General features: G+C 47.1%; 1 protein-coding gene and 2 long non-coding RNA genes across 7 annotated transcripts in view; 2 read left to right on the top strand and 1 right to left on the bottom strand.

The window, feature by feature from the left end:
• FOXN3 (forkhead box N3) overlaps positions 1 to 21340 on the top strand; it is a 286211-nt gene that overhangs the window by 98187 nt on the left and 166684 nt on the right. For all 5 annotated transcript variants that reach the window (XM_058739974.1, XM_058739975.1, XM_058739976.1 and 2 more), the window contains exon 3: positions 15119 to 15255. In XM_058739974.1, coding sequence (XP_058595957.1) covers positions 15119 to 15255 — 137 coding nt within the window. The remainder of the gene's footprint in view (positions 1 to 15118; positions 15256 to 21340) is intronic.
• Positions 5662 to 12552, bottom strand: LOC131517620 (uncharacterized). Its single transcript, XR_009264707.1, has 3 exons — positions 12449 to 12552; positions 9520 to 9771; positions 5662 to 7068 (listed from the first exon to the last, which is right to left on the bottom strand). It is a non-coding gene; the product is annotated as an uncharacterized LOC131517620 (long non-coding RNA).
• LOC131517621 (uncharacterized) lies at positions 15277 to 17467 on the top strand. The gene is made up of 2 exons (XR_009264708.1): positions 15277 to 16777; positions 17146 to 17467. It is a non-coding gene; the product is annotated as an uncharacterized LOC131517621 (long non-coding RNA).

Genomic DNA, 21340 nt, shown 5'->3' with positions numbered 1-21340 from the left:
TAAACAGAGCCCCAGACTCGTTTCTGCTAGGTTCTGGATAGTCTTCCTTTTCAAGCATTGGATTAACTACTTTCCCATCATTGGAAGATGCTACAAAGTCAAGGGCGATCTCTCCCAGAGAGGGACGTGCCTTCCTCTCTGGGCTGCCTCTGTGCAGAAGGCAGAGCCCGCCTGTCCGAGCGGTCTGTCTCCACAGGCTGTCCTTGCCTACATGAAGAGTCTCTCTGAGCTGGGTGGCTCCCGGGGCTCCCACAGGGGTGCATGGGGGCACGGCTGATACGGGTCGGAGTAAGCGTGCCATCCAAATTAAGTTGTCCCCTGGGGCTGCCACACGGGGAAGAAAGTGACACTGAAACAGACACACTGTTTTGTTGTGGTTGTTTTGGGGGGAACAGCTGCACAGTCGAAACACCCCAGACACAACATTTTTCTCTGTGGTCTTAAAAGAGTGATGACTGGGGCGCCTGGGTGGCTCAGTCGGTTGAGCATCCGACTTCAGCTCAGGTCACGATCTCACGGACCGTGAGTTCGAGCCCCGCGTCGGGCTCTGGGCTGATGGCTCAGAGCCTGGAGCCTGCTTCGGATTCTGTGTCTCCCTCTCTCTCTGCCCCTCCCCCATTCATGCTCTGTCTCTCTCTGTCTCAAAAATAAATAAACGTTAAAAAAAAAAAATTAAAAAAAAAAAAAGAGTGATGACAGGGGTGCCTGCTGGCTCAGTGGGAAGAGTGTGCGAGTCTTGATGTTTGGGGCCAGCAGTTCGAGCCCCACGTGGGGTATAGAGATCACTAAACTAAAACTTTAAAAAACAAATAAGTAAAAGGTTGATGGCAGTGTCTTATATGTGCACTTATATGTATTATGTACTCGGAAGGATATAACTCACTGGAAATGTAAGTCGTGTCCTCGCTTACACAGGCCATGTAGCCCCTATGCTGGAAGTTGAGTGTAATCTGGGGCTCCGTTTTGCCAAACAAACCCACAGTCGATAATCCCAGTGGGATGATGTTGGGGAGTTTAGCTCTCTCTCACCCATTTTAGAATATGTCTGTCAAACCAAAGCCCTTTCTCTCCTTACTCTCTTCAAAGATTTCTCTGAAGGAGCATATGACTTTAAGAGTCTCCTTCCTGCCAGGTGAATTCAGAGACCTTGGGTCCCACCTGGGGGGAGGGGATGTACATATTTGCACAAACTGTCCCACTTCGTGGGATTCCATTTGTCTTGACTCAGCCCTTTGTGCAGACGCTGGAACTCTCTTGAACCATGCACACAGATTTGAAAACCTTGCCGGTGGGCTGGATTTCCTCACGGACGTGTGATGGACGGAGGCAACTCAAGAAGCCTGAGGTTTGAATCCTGGCTCTGCCTCTTGCTGGTTAGGAGTGGGGCCAGCCCATCTTTTTGGAGCCTATAATCGTCTTGGCTATAAACGGACTTAATCTCAGATCCCTTCATGGAGTTGGTCAGGGCCACCCGGGTAATTGATTGTTCTTTGAAATTCTCTGTACAAACGGAAAGGTGATGTTTTGTCTGCCAATGACCACGTGCCAACGACTCAAATACAAAGCCGTGATAGTAGCAGTTGTAACTTTGGACTTTGTGCCTCTTCTCACGTGAACGATTAGAGTGTGTTTATCCGAAAGCCTTTGTGTGTGGCCACTCCTGGTAAAGGACACCTGTTCCTTTAATGACAGTAGGTGATCCCCAAATCATTAAGTTTGGCTTAGGGATGTGTGTGAGGCATGGTTTTACTGCAGCTGGCTACCTACCTGGTGATGTTTGTCGCAGACTCGCATTTCCATGGTGACGCATTCCCAAGTCCCGACAGCTTGCATTTGACCTGAGGCAAGTTAGTTAACCTGTCTGAGCCTTAACTTTCTGGTCTGTAGGGTTCTCCTGCCCCTCTGTCTTCTAGGTTTGTTGGGAAAATAAATAGGCACGAAAAATGCTGAGGACCGTGCTTGGCACGTGGTCAGTTGTCAGTCAATGTCAATGGTGATTCCTGTTGCTGTTACCACCGCCGCCACTGCTCAGATGTTCGGGTGTACCCTGAGCCCCTGGTCGGACTGGCATTTAGGCCAATGCCTCGGCAATGTTCCGAGCCAATGAAAATGGCTCGTGTGTAAAATCGCCATGGATGATCAAGGGCTGGCTGTTTTGGGGGGAACCTTACCGAATCACTGTGGCATGGTCTAGCCTGGTGTGTTCGTGGGCAGGGCACCTATTTTTGGGGTCCCTCCCCTCCCCCCATGGGGAGGTCCAGAATCCCGGCTGCAGGCGTCCTTCCTGAGATCCCTGTCAGGACTAATGAAATGGTGGTTAGAGAGTACTTTTACGCTGTCCGTTGAAATGCGCCACGTAAAGTGTTTGTTAGAGCGGAGATGTTCCCCTTATGCGTCGTAATCATGTAACTCATAACCCTTGGCCGACTTCCTCTCGTTTGCTATCATGTCGTCGTGTTTAATTGTCAGTTATTAACCTGATGGGCTTCTGGTTGAATCTCTGGAGGACTGTTTCTTGTGTTCCGTGCCTCAGGTCATAGTGGGTTCGCAGGTGAGTTGTAAAGGGTGCAGCCGTGGGGCGCCTGGGTGACTCAGTCGGTTAAGCGTCCTACTGCAGCCCAGGTCATGAGCTCATGGTTTGTGAGTTCGGGCCCGCATGGGGCTCTGTGCTGACAGCTCAGAGCCTGGAGCCTGCTTCAGATTCTGTGTCTCCCTCTCTCTTTCTCTGCCCCTCCCCTGCTTGCACTCTCTCTCTCTCTCTCTCTCTCAAAAATAAATAAACATTAAAAAAAAAAAAGAAGAAAAGTGTGCAGACACAGGTGTGCTGTCGCAGGTGCCCTCATGACCCTGTAACAGTCTTGTCGGTCACTGTGCTGGTAGCCCAGGTGACTCCCCATAGCGAGCAGTGCTCAGTTTGGACACTGGCCTTTGCAGGTGACACCCATCCCACTATCACCGAAATGCCGCAATCTGCATAGCTGTGCCTGCCCGGAGGTTGGCAACTCCCACCTTCTGCAGAACCTCCCGGAAACACAATTTGTCAGGAAGATGTGATGATGAGGTTGAGGACCAATGTAATTTGCCTTCTCAGTGCTCTGAAATTGGCCTCAAGGAGACTCCGAGTGAGGCCAAGAGGAAGGTTTAGACACCATCGTGCCGTGGCCCTAGGCGGCTGCTGGGTCGGGTAGCTTCAGCCTTTGCCACGGTTTTCATGTGATTCCCAGGGTCCAGGTCAGCTAGTCTTTTGGGGTAGATTCTGTTTACTTAAATGTTTCCCTGAGTGCCAATCACAGGATTCGTTCATTCTCTCAGTCCAACCCCCCCACCCCCACCCCCACCCCATTCGTCTCCCCTCCCTTTGTTTGCCTAGGGCTCCGTGAGGTCTCAGTTCCTTTTGGAGTTCTGGATCTGCCTCTTCTCACCTGCAGTTTTCCTGCCCTCCCCCCACCCCCGCCAGCAAATTCAGCCTTGCCCTCCAGTCCTGCAGGCTCTGTCCACATCTTGACTATTTGAAAAGGAATCCATAACATTTAGGGTGTCATTTGCTCCTTGTCGCTTCTCCCACTTGGGTTGGGGATGGCTTCAGGTTTGTCTTTGCAAGCAGATGCCGTAACATCAGCCTGTGCTCAAGCACCATTTGTTGAAAGGGTCTCCTTTGCTGTTAGAACACTCGTGCTGAAATTTAAAGGTGCTGGCAAGGCACTTTGTCCCTCTCTAGGTGGGCCAAGTTGGCTCTATAGCAAGATGGTTCGCCAAAAGCTGGATTCCCAGCCTAGGAACCCAGCAAAGGCCCCTTGTGGACCATGAATGAGAGAGAGCGGTGACTGACTGGTTGGAACCGTGGCCAGTGGCCATCCCTGACAAAGCAAACATATAAACACACCTACAACCCTGTGTGCATGTTTTCCCTAGAGAGAGGGTTTTTACGATTTTTTTTTTTCAAAATACAATGCCATAACTATTAAGTTCCAACCCAGTACACACACACACACACACACTGTAACTTCTACCTGGCCAGGTACATTCAACAACTTTTAGTTATGGAAATAAGGTGATCAAATGATGTGTGCCAGTTAGATAAGATCATATCGGAACATTTAAAAATAGATGAGTAACTACTGGCGACCAGCAGATAAAGTGGCACGAGGTCGCCAGATGTAACCCGGCCGTGGATGTCTGTGTGTGTCAGGCCCACATGTGCCTTTATTACCCTCCATAAAAGATGACTGCGTTACTTATCATTTTGCAGCGTCTGAATCTCTTTAAAGAAAGTAGAGGTACTGGGGTGCTTGGGTGGCTCCGTCGGTTAAGCGTCTGACTTGGGCTCACGGTTTGTGAGTTCGAGCCCCGCGTCGGGCCCTGTGCTGACAGCTCAGAGCCTGGAGCCTGCTTCGGATTCTGTCTGTCTGTCTCTCTCTACTCCTTCCCCCCGCGTGCTCTTTCTGCCTATAAAAAATAAACATTTAAGGATATATAAAATTTTTTTTTTAAAAAAGAAAGAGGTTCTGGAAAGAGTGCAAGTTCAATCCAGAACTAGAGCTGGCTGTCATCTGTTCGCCTCTCCCCTTCATACGATCTGTTTATAAAAGTCCCTTCCTGGGGTTTGAACTTCTCAAATAACTGAGTTTCTGTTTCTGTCAATGCCGTAAATGGTACATTTACCTCCCTTCATATCTATTAGCTTTAAGTTAGTTTGCCTTGTCAACTTAAAAAAAAAACCAAGCCTGGGGGCGCGTGGGCAGCACAGTCTCTGACTCTTTATCTTGGCTCAGGTTGTGATCTCACAGTTCCTGAGTTCGAGCCCCATGTCGGGCTCTGCAGTGATGATGAGGAGAATGCTTGGGATTCTGTCTCTCTTTCCCTCTGCCCCTCCCCAACTTGCGCACGTGTTGTCTCTCAAAATAAAGAAACTGAAAAAAATTTTTTAAAAAGGATGAAAGGGCAATCTAACGTGTGTTTTGTTCTACCATGTATCCTCTGTATTTTTTTATTTAAAAAAAATTTTTTTTTAATGTTTATTTATTTTTGACAGAGAGAGACACACACACACACAGCATGAGCGGGGGAGGGTCAGAGAGAGAGGGAGACACAGAATCCAAAGCAGGCTGTAGGCTCTGAGCTGTCAGCACAGAGCCTGACATGGGGCTCGAACTCATGGACTGTGAGATCATGACCTGAGCCGAAGTCGGGACGTTCAACCGACTGAGCCAAGGGCGACCCAGGCGCCCCCCCCCCCCCAAATTTTTTTTTATATAATAAAACAACCAAGCATAAAAAAAGAGTTCATCAAGGTGTAAGAGTGCCATTGCCATTGTTGTGCGCACTGTAATCGTCATTATCGCCAGCGCAGGAGCAGCAGCATCTGTCACCTTCCTCGACAAATATATATACTTGGCTACATGACAAATGTCAGATGTTTATTTTATTTATTTTATTTTTAAAAAATTTTTTTTAACGTTTATTTATTTTTGAGACAGAGAGAGACAGAGCATGAACGGGGGAGGGGCAGAGAGAGAGGGAGACACAGAATCGGAAACAGGCTCCAGGCTCTGAGCCATAAGCACAGAGCCTGACGCGGGGCTCGAACTCACAGACTGTGAGATCATGACCTGAGCCAAAGTCGGATGCTCAACCGACTGAGCCACCCAGGCGCCCCCCATGTGTCCTCTTTATAATTTGCTTATGCAATTTTTATTTTAAGATTGTGGGTACGATACAAACAGCTGTTATTTAAAAAATTGTAAAAAGGAGTATATCCACATCTTGGACAATTCTATCACATCACTGTTCACTCTTGTTCTATATCAGGTGACAAATAAAACCTGCTATATTTGCATATCCTCATTGCTCTAATAAAGTTGTTAGCAGTTACATGGTCATGAAGAATTTTCTTATCTATCCATATACTTTGTGTGTGTGTGTGTGTGTGTGTGTGTGTGTGTGGCCACATAATATATTGATGTCACACAATATCTTGAATTCATTTGAATTCAGCTCTTTGAAGTGCTGTGGCCTATTACTAGAAGTGTATAAAACAACCAGCTTCTTACACTTCCCTTTTGTTTTGCAAGTGTTTGAAAGTTTTTTAAACCTCTCTGTGTGTCTGTTTTCCTTCTCAGCCTGCCCAGGTAATGCTGTCCTTCAGATAGGGGAGAATCGTTAACCCTTATTTGCGGACGGTCCCCAAACGGCAGATTGGCAAAACTAATTTGGAAGAACCCAAGGTTTAATTGTATAAAAACAGTGATCTTACAGATGCCAATGCTTTGGCCTTCCGATGTGGAGTAGGAGGGGGTACACGTGTGTGTCTGTGTGGGTGTGCGTGTTCCCTTTTCCTTGTTAGAAGCTCCAAGGAAGTGGAGTTTGACAGTATTTATCAGAAAACATATTTTGGATGTTTGTTGATCATTTTGTTATTGATGTTGGTGCACTGAGCTCTCGTCGCCTGCCTTTGGCAGTCGGGAAGCAGTAGTGTAGACAGTGCGAGAGAGAGCTCATTTCAACCCACTTCCCAGCTCCAGCAGCCTGCATGAGTTGTGTGCTTTGGGCTCGCTCTCAGCCCGCCCCAGTGGACCTGCACTGATGGGTGGTGGAGGGCAGGAGAAGAAAGCCGCTCCCGCAGATAGCAAGTGACCGAGCAAATGACACCAAAGCCCTCCTAACCTCTAGTGAACCGACTGCCTTCCTTCCACAGGTCCCGCCCACTTCCCCACACCTGGCTTTTCCTAGAGATTAATTTGGTTTTAAGGCACATGTTGGGTTTCTTTTGGTTCTATTTAGGTGTTAATGCAAGGAAATGATCGATTCACGGAGCCTGCCCAGCGTCTCCACTGCAGACGAAACATTTCCCATGTGTCTGAAAATGGTCCTTGCCCACCTGTCCCTTCTTGTGTTCCCTCGCCCCCGTGCCCGTGGATGCTCACGAAGGAAGGGGGTGTTCCGAGGTGGCCGAAGCATGCTCCCGACAGAGCCGTGGGGCCTTAACAACCGTCACACAGCTCCTGTATCTGCGTATTGCACAAGTGGCCTCTTTGTCATGATTCCATCTTTGTAGCTTTCGGAGCACGTCTGTAAAATAATAGCAAGACGGCTGCAGGAGTGGGGGAGACTTCCATAGAGGACACATTGTTCGGTGGCTGTGACCATCAGCGGCTCTGTTTCCAGCTCCTGATGCCAGTAGGCTGGCATCGTCCTCGAAGCCTCGGGGTCTGCCCTCCCTGCCTGCAGGGGCTCCCCCCCCACCCTGGGGTGGAGCAGGACTGAGGCACAGGGGGTGGGTTGAGAGAAACTTCTGTCTGGACCAGGGGTGTAATTTCTCTTTTTTCATCCCTCTTCCTTTGGGTGGGGGGGGAAAAGAGAGAGAGAGGGAGAGGGGAGAACTCAGTGGGGCATTTAAACCAGGACAACGCTGCAAAGTTGTTAGGGAGATCCAAGTGTCTGATGTGACTTCTCTTTTTAAAATCTTTCTTCCTGGGGCGCCTGGGTGGCTCAGGTCACGATCTCGTGCTCGGGTCACGATCTCGTGCTCTGTGAGTTCGAGCCCCGCGTCGGGCTCTGTGCTGATGGCTCAGAGCCTGGAGCCTGCTTCGGATTCTGTGTCTCCCTCTCTCTCTGCCCCTCCCCCGTTCATGCTCTGTCTCTGTCTGTCTCAAAAATAAATAAACGTTTAAAAAAAAAAATCTTTCTTCTGGAGCAGTGATCTGTTTTGTTGTGGGAAATGAACAGCCATCTCTCTGGATAAAAATTCTCTGTGATTAGTTTTGTTCTTTCTCTTTCTGCCTCTCTCTTTCATGTACTGGGCTAGTTCCTCAGATCATTTGCTTCGTATTTTAAAATTTAAAACCCCCCCTTGATGTCTTTAGATTATAAACGACAGAATTTTAGAACAAAAAGGGCCTCTACGAATCACTCATTTGCCAAGCATTTTGCTGGGGTACGAGGTCATGGTCATCTGTTAGCATAACTTTTCTCTGTTCTCTCTCTGTCTCTTTTTTTTAGTATCACCCGGCTTCTCCTGTGACTTCCTTTGACAGAGAGGAGAATTGAATTGATTAACTGGCTTTTAAGCACTGGGTACAGTGTTAGGTACATTCTACGCATGACCACATTTACGCCCAACGTGACTCGGAGAAGATAGTATTACCTCTAATGTGGAGGTGAAAAAGCTGCCAGTCCAAGAGGACAAGTGGTTTATATCCAGTAACACAGCAGGGTAGCAGTGTAGACAAGAACCGTATAGGTTCAATCCCTCAGTTGATTCGGAGCCACGTGTGGGATGCATTCTGGAATGCTCCCCAGGAAAGCCCTGGCATTGCTTCTGGCCCCTCTCACGGGCACATGGGCGTATTTGTCTTTCACCATCTCGACAGGCCCAGGAAGTGCGAACGCAAGGGAGAGAGACTGTGTAGGGGGCTTGGTGGGAAGGTGAGAACCGTCTCTGAGGCTGCGTGTTCTGCTGGGGGGCTGCCCTGCACAGGGGGTGTGAGCATTGGGTGGGTCTGCAGGAGGGGCTGGTCGAGGACTGTGTGTGTGTGTGGGGGGCTCCTCTTTCTCCTCTGTTGTCCTGTAGCCCTTGGGTTAGCTTACACAGTCTTTCAGAGTTGTTTATTGTTTGTCTTCCTCTGGCGGGGGGGGGGGGGTCCTGCACCCTAAAAAGTGGACCCTGCCTTTATGTCATGGTGTGTCATGATCCCAAGTGTCAAATGACCTGCTTCAGAATGAGAGCCAAGGGCCCAAGGGGGATTCTTTGATTAGGCCCAGGGAAGTTGGGCCGGGTTTGTGACCTGTTCAAGTCTGGATTCGGCCTTGTCTAGGGGCCGAGGATGGCTTTTCTGGGGAAGGAGGGAACTTGCAACCAGGAGAGTAGCAGCACCTGCTGGCCCCTCCACTAGCCTCCCCCTCCTTTCTCTCCCTTCTTCCTTTATGCCAGCCTGTCCCCGAGGAGCCTGCACAGGAGTCAGCTCCAGAGTAGAGGAGGAGTGGCAGGGGTGGGGGGGTGAGGGGTGGAAACATTCTTGTGCCCTGGGACCAGCTCTGGGGAGGGTACAGCAGGAGCTGTTTCCAGACGATTTTTAAGCCCGCCTTCCAGATCCCAGGACAACTTTGTTCATGTTGGGTTAGAATGGCAACTGGGTGACAAATGTCAACTCTGGGGGCTCCCCGTTTATAAAAGCTACAAGTGAGTAAAACGCCAGGAAGGAGACAGAGAGATGAAGGCCCGTGTCCACTAACGAGACTGTAGCAACACATTCTCACAGCATAAGGGTATGAGCCTGTGGGATGATTGAGTCTGACCATCTACTTTAAAGAGGAGAAACTGAGACCCAGAGAATCAGAGGGAGCTGAGCTGTGCCGGCTCAACGAGTTGTATTCATGTCGCGACAGGCTGACTTAGCCCATCTGCACCTCCTCCTCCCCCACCCTCCGCGTGACCCCCTTTCCTGCCTTCGAGCACTTGACTTCCCCCTCCCCAATCCCACAGCACCAGCCCACCTCTCCTAGCCCCTGAAGACTCCTCACCTGGTGTTCGGTTCCCACAGCTACAGGAGTTTAGAGTCTGAGCCCTGGGTTCGAGTATAGGAGCGGTGGGACAGGGGCAACGGCGGGTTGTGTTTTTATAAATCAAGTCTTACGGAAGCACAGCCACATCTGCGGTTGCCACAGTCTGTGGTTGCTTTTGTTGGACAACGGCAGAGTAGTTGCAACAGAGACCGCGTGGCCTTCAACGACTAACACATTTCCTCTGACCGGCCCCTGCTGTAGAAGAATCAGCTGTAGAAAATCAGTTGATGTTAAACCTTGAAAGGCAGCCCACCGTAGATCTACCTTTCTACATCACTGAGCTTTTGCTATAAACGGGGGGTGGGGGTGGGGGGTGGGGTGGGGATGGTCAGTGGGTCTACAACAGAGGGAAGAGAGGTAATGGGTGTCCAGCAATGTCATTCAAGTACCGTGATCAGCTGTTCTTAATTCATAGGCAGGTCAAAAGTTATATGTTCAGATGAGCACCAGATTTCCCCCCTCCCAATCTTTGACCCAATTCGTTGCACAAACTGAACCATTCTTCTTCTTTCTTCTTTACCTGCCACTTCTAATCCGTTGCCAGGACCAGGTGGTTCTCCAGAATACATCCTGAAGCTGTCCTTCTTCCTCCTCCTCCTCCTCCTCCTCCTCTGCTGCCACCCGGCCACTTCAGGCCCAGGCTATGGCATCAGCTCCTAACAGACCTTCCAACCCATTTATTCTTCCTATGGCGGCAAGTTCCAGTCTTCGAACCCATTGCTCGTTATTTCCTTCATGGCAGGCATTACGGTCTGTCTGTATGATCTTGCTTATTTATCTCTTCACTTACTTGCTGTCGTACTTGAATCCAAGCTTCAAGAGAGTAGCACCTTTTTGCATTGTGTGTAGTCACTAGTGTGACCCCCATGGCACCTGGCGTGGAGTGGGTGCCGTATGGAGGAGGGAATGAACAAGGGTAGGTGGTGGAAACACCCTCGGAAATGGCGTATCAGAAACATCAAGAAGAATCATTTCAAATGCACCAAGAACACCTGTCCAGCTCCCTGCTCCAAATTGACATGGCTCCCGCCTTATGATCTCCCTTTCCCAAGGACGGCTCCTCTCCTCTGCATTGGCTGTCATGAGAGAGTCCTGCATTTCTGCTGGAAGCGGGCTTTATCCCTCAGAAATAATGAGAAGGGGGCAGGGGCGCGCGGGGCGTGGGGGGGGGGGAAGGGGGGGGAATTGTTGTCCTAGACCAGTGTTGACCATACTTCTTTGACCCAGAATCCAAGTAAGAAGTGTATGTTACCTTGTGATCTCTTATGCTCCATGCATAGACACATGCCCATTTCACAAAATACCACTTTACTACACATGTTTTCTAGTCTGATCTGTTTGGTTCTGTTCTGTTCCATTAACACAATGCTGGTGGTGACCTGTTACGTCGATTTCAGGACCCATTAATATGACAGCCCACAGTTTGAAAATAATCTTTAAAATTTGGTGCTTATCCTCAGGGATTCATAACCTAGTGCAGAGCCCACAGATGAAGACCCGTATGTAAGGCAGACAGACAGACAAGTGCTGTGTGCAGGTCCAAATTACTGTAGCGGGGGTGGGTGGGGATGGGGGCGGGGGACAGATTCACGAGCTGCTAGAGACATCTCGGAGAAAATGTTATCTTTAGAAGTTAGATTTAAGACTTAATTTAGTTGTTGTTCTTATCTCTCTCTCTCTCTTTTTTAACCTTTCTAACTAATCAGTTCTTTCTACAATACAGGCTCTTGTCTTTTTTTTCTTCTTGGGTACTGATGTGTTTTTTATTGCTAACAGGGAGATGTCTATTATTCTCCAGGTGCTTTTTAATTAAAAAACAAAACTTGGCCTCATCCGTATCTTCTTACTCAATTTATTTTTTTTTCCCTCTACTTTTTCACGTTAGTTTTTTTCGAGCTATATATGTGTGTGTATGAAAGATCTTCATTCGGAGACATTTTCCTCTCTATATACACGTAGGTATATAAATGTCATCTTAAAGAATGCATATACACAAAAATGTGTCTCTGAATGAAGATCTTTCTTATTATTTAGAATTCCTTAACCCTAATTGATGCATGGCTCCCACAGTTGTCACAGTAAAAAAAAAAAAAAAAAAAAAAAAAAAAAAAAAAAAAAATCCCTATTCTTCAGAGAGGATGCAGAAATTTCTGTAAAAGCCCTGACTCTAAATGTATTATACAGCTATGATCAAATTTCAGCTGCCTTTCCCCTGTTAGGGGCATTAAATGTAATTTTTCCTGGCCTAAGAAACTTGAGTATTTCTCTGTGTGCATATTTCCATTAAAATTTTTTTCAAGTCACCCTTTTTACTCTTCTGAACTGTTACGTGAGACCAAGGAGGATATTTGCGCGAGATGCAATGCCAGACACTTTCTGTTCCTTTCGAGCTCTACAGTCATTGGAGTAGACAGATGAGTGTCCCCATGGGTGTGTCCCAAAGATGCTTTTTTTGTTGTTTGTTTTTCTCTCTTTGGAAATTCTAGGTACGAGATATTGACATTCACGTCTGGTCTGTGAAAACCAATCAGCCATCCCACGTTTCTTTCCCAGTGAAATGCAGAACTGATCAAGGGAGGAATCATTATGACCCAAAGCCTGGGCAACCGTCTGCAGTGAATAAACGTTGCAAATATGTGCCGACCAGCTTGAAATTAAGCCTGGGCTTGGTGGTCACCCCTTAAGACCCGGGTAAAAGAAAACTTCTAGCAGCTAGGCTCCTGTGAGTCAGAATTGGCTTTCTGAGCATGGGAGGAGTTACGGTAGCGAGTACATAGAACAGGTGGTGCATAGAAGGCAGGTGGGGGCACGGATGGAAATAAAGGGAGCATCGTAGAAAGCAGAAGAGCTCTTCTGGGTGGGTTTGCTGAGCCCGGACCAACAGTACCTGTGAATCTGCTGGCGGCTCCTCCCACTGCCACTTGGAACTTGGTGCTGCTTTTATGAGGGTCGGCTTTGGGAAAATCAGATTTGATTTAGCAAAAGGCATTGGAGAGCCAGCCTTGCTCCCTTTATTCTGTCAGAAAGGAGACGTTCGTGACGTCATCCACCATTATTGAGTACCTCTAGGCACCTGTTACAGGTGTTTACATCATGCCATTGCTGGCCCTCACACCCATCCCTGGCGGAGGGGGTCTTTGTTTTGCCAAGGAGGAAGCCGAGACTTTCTGGGGACCCTGATTTTCCCAGGACCACACAGGAAGCATCTCTCTGGCCCCAGAATTCCTAGTTCTGACTGTACCTCCCCCTGCTTCTTGCACCTGGATCACTTACCTTGCAACCTCCCCCTTCCCGGCACCTGTGGGTTTTTTCCATGTAGTTGGTAAATAGTAATGTAGTGTAATAAAAAAGATACTTAGGTCAGGGTTAGGAGAAACCACATTCTTGGCTTATTGTTATTTGCCCAAGACGGCCAGTTGTCCTTCATTTCTTTGTCATAATTTTATTCCCTGTAAGAATAGACGGCCCCACCCTGAGAGCCACCTTGATGAAAACAAAAGCAGTTAGGTTCCCAGAACAGAGATGATCTCGTTGCAGAAATGTTTGGGTTGCACGAGGGTCCTGGCCTCCCCAGGTTGCTGGTTAGGGGCCTTGCAGGGCTCACTGCATGGGGCTCCAATGGAATCAGGCCAGGACCCCCATCTGCCCAGGAGTTACTAGCTTTTGGTTTGTTTCATGTCATCCAAATTTGGTAGTTACCGGTCTGCCCCTCCCTCTTCTAGAAAGAGTGCTTTGCATCTCTTTTCCAACCTGGCAGCTCATTTGGTGGCCTGCCTGCTTTACCGGGAAAGTCTCATCCATGCCCCTAAGCTGTTCCGGGTTTGAAAAGGTACACATGAAAGGAAAGGCCACTTAAGGACGTTGGATTTTTCAAAGTTGACATTTTTCATGTCTTTAGACCTCCAGACGGTGAAACTGGAACGTTGGTGTTCAGCTTAGGCTGGTCGGCCTGACCGGGACCCGTGTTTGGGCTCAGGCCTGCACCCTGGGCGTGGAGGGTGGGGTGACCAGAGGCTCCAGCCCCCCTTCTCTTCTTGGCTTTGAGCAATTCTCTGTTCATAAGGCACCAGAAAGAGTTAATTCCAGATCCACTGCTCACTGATGTTGTGATAGTAAAGAATTCTAATGGGTTCTGCGAATAAGTTTGTGAGTAAACTACTTGCTGAACTCATGACTGAAATATAAATTTTTAAAAGCCTCTTTAAAGATTTTAGGAATAGGGGCGCCTGGGTGGCTCAGTCGGTTGGGCATCCGACTTTGGCTCAGGTCATGACCTCACGGTTCATGCGTTCAAGCCCCGTGTCGGGTTCTGTGCTGACAGCTCAGAGCCTGGAGCCTGCTTCGGCTTCTGTGTCTCCCTCTCTTTCTCTGTCCCTTCCCTGCTCATGCTCTTTCTCTCTCTGTCTCAGAAATAAATTAAAAAAAAAATTAGGAAAAAAAAAGGTTTTAGGAATAACTTAATTTTTGTTTTCCTTGTAAGGGATTTTCTTGGAGTTTTTCCCCCTCTAATAGTTAAACAGTTTTATTGTTTGCTTTCTGAATGTTCCTGTAGTACAATAGTTCTGAAAATAAGAGAGTCAGTCCCTTGGCTGCAAGCATGGGGTGGGCGCGGGTTTATGTAATTTGACTTCTTTTCTCTCCAAATCAGTAAATATTTACAAACGACCTTATCAAACCGCTTGGGTACATTCGGTCACTTTTGAAAGCATACAGTTGGAGTAGCGACTGCCTGTCGGCACACTGCCAGTTCAGTGGGCCTCTCAGGATGGACTTGACTTTTCTTTTTTAATAAAAATGCTGTCCACAGACCGAAAGCGGGCCTCAGAGCAAGTCTTTCCATGGAACCAGTTTTAGAAAATTTGCATTCTAAAGTTGGACTTCTGAAGATTCGACTCCTTTAGGTCTATGAACTGAGGCATCCGGAAAATAGCTACTGGCTTCTGGCTTAGGTTTAACCGCTGCTGCCTGAGTTCTTTTGTTTCTCGGGGAAGGTAATTACAGAATTCCATTGGAAGCTTAAATGTCATTCTTTTGTAAGTAGGAAAAAAACAAGTCGATTCCTTTTCTGTTTTCTTGTGAAGTGGTACCGAAATAATATGGCTCAAAAACATAACCCTCGCATTTTTTTTTACAGCGGAGATGGGAGTTTTGAGGTACCCAGCCCTCTTTTGCTTTCCACATTTGAAATCTGACAAATCTAAAACTCATTTTCTAGAAGAGAATACCTACGTCCTTCAGAGTTGACACTGAGAAATAATAAAGGAGTCTGAGTTTGGGGGCCGGCAGGGTAGGAAAATTACAATATTATTGTATCAGCACCACCTGGTAATAACATGTTCATTTCGTCTGTCAGACTTAATCCAGGTAAGGCTGAAGTGCGTTTTACGGTGCTGCATTGTCAGGGGACGACATTCCGTATTTCTGGCTAGCAAACGCCAAAAAATAAGCGAGAGGCTCTTAAAAATAAGTAACTGTGGTAATTGCGATTCATCTACTTGCTGCCGAATCCTGGGTGTTTCTTCTATTAATCATTTTTATGTTTTCATTTTCTTTGCAGAGCATTGGGAAAGGGTCCTTGTGGTGCATAGACCCAGAGTATAGACAAAATCTAATTCAGGCTTTGAAAAAGACACCTTACCACCCATACTCACACGTGTTCAATACACCCCCTGCCTCTCCTCAGGCGTATCAAAGGTAAGCAATCCAGAGGGGTTTTTTTGTTTTTTGGTTTTTTTGGTTTACTGAAGTTGCATTATTTTGGCCGAGACAGGCATTGAACCTAATTCAATAGACTGTACAATATGAAAAATAACTGTAGATAAAGGAGAAAGGAATAAAATATTACTGGAGGCATACCCATTGTTGTATTTCCTGCAAACCTTCCCGCTTCTGCTGCTTCGGAGGAATGCGCTCAGAAGGCTTCTTGGTGGGTGAAATACTGTCTTCCTGGGTAGAAACATTTACAAAGAAAAGTTGACAGCTTTAACATCTCAGGGTGTCACAGTTTGTTGGGATAGACGTACGGGAACGAGCCAGGTAAGCGATTCCGTCTTCCCAGCAGCCGACCGAAAGCGTCTACAGGTATTCACTGAAGGACTCGTTGATTGTTGTCATTCCTGGTCTCCATGTAGACGGTGCTCCAGAGGGATCATTTTGTTGTGGTTACTTGGTGTTTGCCTCTTCAAGGAGAATCGCAGAGAACAATGGAGACTTTTGTTCCCCCTGCCATGCCCATTTGTTTTGAGACAGTGAGGTCACGGGTGCCATTTTTACACAAATGTAATTGGAAGGGAGGATAGGAAGCTTGTCACTTAAAAAAAGGGGGGGGGGGTGTTAATGGCAGATTCCAAAAAAATAGCCACATACCAGATACAAATTTTACCGTAGGTTTGCTATCACATAGTGCTTGGGTTGGAAATACATCCCTCACTCCTGCCAAAAAATTTTTTTCCTTTCACGTAAAGAAGTGCTTCTGCTGTAACCACCCGGTTGAGAGAAATTATCCTTGGACTACAAGTTTATGTCAATGAGGGATGGCGTGGGTTCGTAGATCTCAGTAGTTTTATAGTCCACTTGTTTTGCAGATTCTCTCCCTAGTCTGGTGTTTGCTGTGCAGAGGGGAGCACAAAGTGATCCTCTGAAACCGCATTAATGAAGTTCTTGTGCATCTTAGTTGAGAAGCATTCCATCACAGGCCCCAGACAATCAGTCTTCAGCAAGAGACGCGGAGGAACAGCTGGGCTCTCCGAGAAGACTGCTGTATGTCTGCCTTTGCTAGGCGATTAGCGTGATGGTAGCCATAGCAACTGGAGCATCTCCATAGTAACGCGTAGCCGAGACAGGTGCAGTTGCATCACAAGGCTGTTTGTTGCCTGGCAAAAGGACAGGCCATTAGTACTTAGATATACGCTGTTGCCTTAGGAACAAATAACCCTACATAGCAACTACAGTTGGTTTGAAAGATTTGGTGGGGGGAAGAAAAGGTTGTAGCAGCTTTTGTCCGTGTTCATAAAAATCAGTGCAAGCATACTTTATTGGAAATGACAACTTGAGGTCATATAGCTGTAGGAGATAAAATGGGATTTTCCGAAGCAACCCAGCCAACATTGTAGAAATGTCCAGAAGGACAGAGCCATATGTTTGGTTTTTTTCCTCGTGGCTGTAGCTACTCCTGAAATGGAAGGGAACCGGGATCGGAGAATTGCTGATATCCGAGGTTGGTGGGGGACGCGACGATACTTTCTGGAATTTCCCTTAGATTCTCACGTTCCTTTGTCATTCTCCTCCTTCTCCCTCCCACCCTCCTGACCCCACAGAGCACCCTTGACTCTCCTCCCCAGTGTGTATCTGGGAAGTATTTCATATCCTTTTGTTCCTAGGAAGTTAAGAACATAAGTGTTACTCACTGGGTCATATCACTGGTTCATTTAGACAGTATTTTGTTGCCAAATGTGACCCCAAGGGAAACGCAGTAATTATTTAATAATTTGAAGGATTATGGTAGAGCCGTAGGGACTGCATACTCAGGCAGAGGCTTTCTGAGCTGGCCTAAGCTTAATGACTTCATTTGATTTTTTAATATAGGCATAACAATGCGGACAAACCAGAGCTTTTGTAATGAAAATAATTTCCGATCGAATACTCCAGATCCTGTTCTGTCACCTCCGGTTCCTTTTCTCCCAGGTGACTGAAGTTAAAGTTTCTGCATCCACCCATGCGGGCACTCAGATGTCACCTCCATAAAGGTCACTGGAGGTGGAGTGAGATGGTGAATCAGATTCTATCTAGACTGCCTCGTCTGTGTCTTAAGTCTGAGGACAAGTCACTTGCCCTTCATCTCACGGCTTAGGTTTTGCTCCCGTCTCCTCTAGTGTGTGAATTTGTACTAAACATCCTCAGTACTGGATGACTGTACAATGTTTGTATAGCTTACACCGAAGGGGTATTCAGTTCAATCCTAAGCCATTGGGCCACTTGTTGATGTGACTTAGGGAAGATGGAAGGGGGACAAAGCACGTCATTAAACAGGAACCAGAAATGCCAGCGTGATTTTATCTGGCAGGTCTGCTGTGATGTGGGGAATCCCTTGCCAGCCCCTCGCAGAACTGCAGTGTGGGGCACCTGGGAAGTGCTTGGCTCTCACGGAGCTGGTACTTAGCACCCTGAAGATGGTGATTAGACCGGATGGGTGGTTATTGCTAGCATTTGCACGTGTGCTTGGCACGGCGGCAGCTCGAAACCGAGCTGCAGGTGGCTGAAGACTGCCGGGAAGAAAAGCTATCTGAAAAGACTGCCCCACACCATCATTCATGGCCAAATACGAGAGATAATCAATATTGTAGCTCGTAGATTCAGGCCTCCATTTTCCAGGATACCCTTTTGGATGTGTGTTAGGCTGGTCCTCTGTACCTGCTTCTTTGGATGCCACAATCGTAAACTGTTTTTGATTGAAATGCAGAGCTCGGTGACATCGGCCCTTCTATTAGTCTGCTGGGGCTGCTGGGGCAAAGAGTCGAGTGACTTAAACAACAGAAATTTATGTTCTCCTAGTTCTGGAGGCTGGAAGTCAGAGATCAAGATGTCAGCAGGGTTGGGGCGCCTGCGTGGCTCAGTCGGTGAAGCGTCTGTCCAACTCTTGGTTTTGGCTCAGGTCGTGATCTCACGGTCTGTGGGGATCGAGCCCCGTGTTGTGCTCTGTGCTGTCAGCCCAGGAGATTCTCTCTCTCCCCCTCTCTCTCTGCCCCACCTCTGCTCGTGCTCACTCTCTTTCTCTCAAAAGTAAATGAATGAACATTGAAAAAATTAAAAAGATGTCAGCAGGGTTAATTCCTTGTGAGGCTGTGAGAGAGAATCTGTTCCAAGCGTCTTTCCTGGCATCTGGTGGCGCTGGCTGGCCTTCTTTGGCCTTCCTTGGGTTATAGAAGCTTCACTTTGATCTCTGCCTTTATTTCATGTGGTGTTCTCCTGGTGTGCTGTGTCCAGATACCCCCTACCCCCTGTTTAAAGTTATTTATTTATTTTGAGAGAGAGAGAGAGAGAGAGAGAGAGAGCAAGTGAGCATGAGCAGAGGAGGGGCAGAGAGAGGGAGAGAGAGAATCCCAAGTGGGCTCCACACTGTCAGTGCAGAGCCTGATGCGGGGCTCGAACTCCTAAACCGTGAGATCGTGACCTGAGCCAAAATCAAGAGTCAGATGCTTAACCAACTGAGCCACCCAGGTGCCCCCAAATTTCCCCTTTGCATAAGGACACGAGTCATATTGGTGGAGTGACCTACCCTACTTTAGTATGATCTCATTTTAACTAATTAGACCCCCAATGACTCTGTTCCCCCCAAAAGGTCACATTCTGAAAGTCCTGGTGGCCAGGACTTTAACATGAATTTTGGTGGGAGGGGACACAGTCTCACCCATAACAGCTCTTTTCCTTGTAAGGCATTTTTGCTGGTAAGAATATGGAGAAAAGTAAAGAGGTAGTGAAAAGACAAAACGATAGGGCATGTCAAAGGGACAAAGGAGACAATCTGAAATAGGTCCTAGTGGCCAAAACAGGGACAATATGAGCAACAAAATAACAGTGTTATTACCACTGTTATACCCCAGTGGGTATATTACCACTGGGTTATAACCCAGGATATAACTAAATATCTGTGAGTCCACACCGATACAAATAAATGATGGAAGAAGTAAATGGGTATCGAGACAAGTCTCCTGTACAAAAGAATTCCAGACGATTTAGGTAGAGCCTCCTCTGCTCCCGGAGTTGGCGCTTATTAACTCCTCACCCCGAGTGGCTGCATTTAATGACTTCCTTCCACAGAGTGAGTATGGAAGGAAGCAGAAGCAGAAGAGCAAGTTAATAGCCGGAAGACCTGGCACCCAGCACCTTGGCCTAGTGGTCTCAGCTAACGTCCATGATAAGAAGTTGATATCACGCATCTTTGATACGATGTCGTGGAATTGACAGTTCACCTCGGTGGTCCCCCACCAATCCATAACCCCTGCTTAATCATGGGAAAAACATCAGACAGTAGTCTTGACCCCAAGGTGGTAGCGTTGGCGGAAGTTGGGTACTCTACAAAATACCCGTCCAGCACCCTTCAAAGCTGTCAAGGTCATCAAGAGCAAGGAAAGTCTGGGGGTGCCTGGGTGGCTCAGTCGGTTGAACATCTGACTTGGGCTCCAATGCTGACAGCTCAAAACCTGGAGCCTGCTTCAGATGCTGTGTCTCCCTCTCTCTCTCTCTTTCTCTCTCTCTCTCTCTCTCTCTCTCTCTCTGCCCCTCCCCCACTCATCTTCTGTCTCTTTCTCTCTCAAAAATAAACATAAAATTTTTAAAAAGAAAGAAAAAGAAAGAAAGAAAGAAAGAAAGAAAGAAAGAAAGAAGGAAGGAAGGAAGGAAGGGAAGGAATGCAAGGAAAGCCTAGAAAACTGTCACAGACCCGAGGAGGCTGAATGGGTGATATGCTATCCTGGATGAGTTCCTGGAGCCCAAAGGACATTAGGGAGAAACTAGTGACATGTGAATAAATGGTAGAGTTTAGTGGATGGTAATGTACCAATGTTGGCTCCTTAGTTGTGGCAAACGCACCCTAATATGTAAGCTTTTAACTTTGGGGGAACTGAGTGAAGGACGCAGGGGAGCCCTGTGCTGTCTTTGTAACTCTGCCGTTGAAGAAAAAGCGTTCCCCAACACACACACACACACACACACACACACACACACACACACACACTAGTTGAGTTTATCAATTTTAAATATCCCCGTCATTCTCGGTGTAGTGAAAAGTCAGGTCACCACAGCCGTTGTACAAAAGCTCTTGCCTGACTTCTTTAATGTCTGCCTCTATCCTCGTTAACCATACGTTTGGCGGGCTGGTGAGCGGGAGCTCTTGCTTTTACCTCATTCTCCATAGCAGCTCCTGGAGCCACATGAGAGGACATGACTGTCATTTGGACACTACAGTTCTTGTAACTTTATTTTTGTGACATGGCACCCAACTTTTCTTTGTAAGGTCCCCATGGCCAAGTTCAGGAAACTCGAGCTGACCACGCCAAGTCGGCTTCCTTTAGGACACCCAGCCACTGCCAGCGTGGCCTTCCGACTCCAGGCCTGGAAAGAGGAGGGAGGGATGGTATATTTGGGTTTCTTGCCCACACTCTTTAAGAAAAGTCCTATTGTCTATTTTGATGGTTTTTCTTACATATGCCCTCCTTCCTACACAAGGAATTTCTCGTTAAAGGATATGCATATTTTAATGCTTTTGATATAGATATTGCCAGATTGCCTTCCAATTTTATACTCTGTTCCAATCTATACTCCCACCATCTTTTTAGGAAATTCCCATTTTCTAACCTTTCTCCATGTCTGATGGTTAAATAAACAGTTCCCCAGTGGGCGACCTCAACTTTTGTGATTTTGCTACCTTACAGTAGAGACATTTAAATTTTACAGTACTGGATTAGTGCCCTGTAAATAGTGGATGTCTCATCACAGTGTTTATGACAGCAGATTGTTTTTAAAAAATTATGTATGTGGATGGATCTTACGTAATACCTTCTCTGGTATAGGCACCAACCCAAAATCAGTTTATAGAAGAAACACTTTAATCATCTCTCACCATAGGTGGAAACAGGTTTTATAATTAATCAAAAAATATGCTTTATAGAGAGTTTCCTGGATGATCAGTTTTCAGAGAAGGGAAATTTGATAACGTACAATGAGCCAGTGTGGTTTTGTGCTTCTTTGGTATATACAAAGATATCTCAGCGTCTTATATGCC

Source organism: Neofelis nebulosa, chromosome 7 (genome assembly GCF_028018385.1).
Source record: "Neofelis nebulosa isolate mNeoNeb1 chromosome 7, mNeoNeb1.pri, whole genome shotgun sequence".
Taxonomy (NCBI): domain Eukaryota; kingdom Metazoa; phylum Chordata; class Mammalia; order Carnivora; family Felidae; genus Neofelis; species Neofelis nebulosa.
The sequence above is the reverse complement of the archived record's forward strand: the minus strand, read 5'-3'. Positions and strand labels throughout refer to the sequence as shown.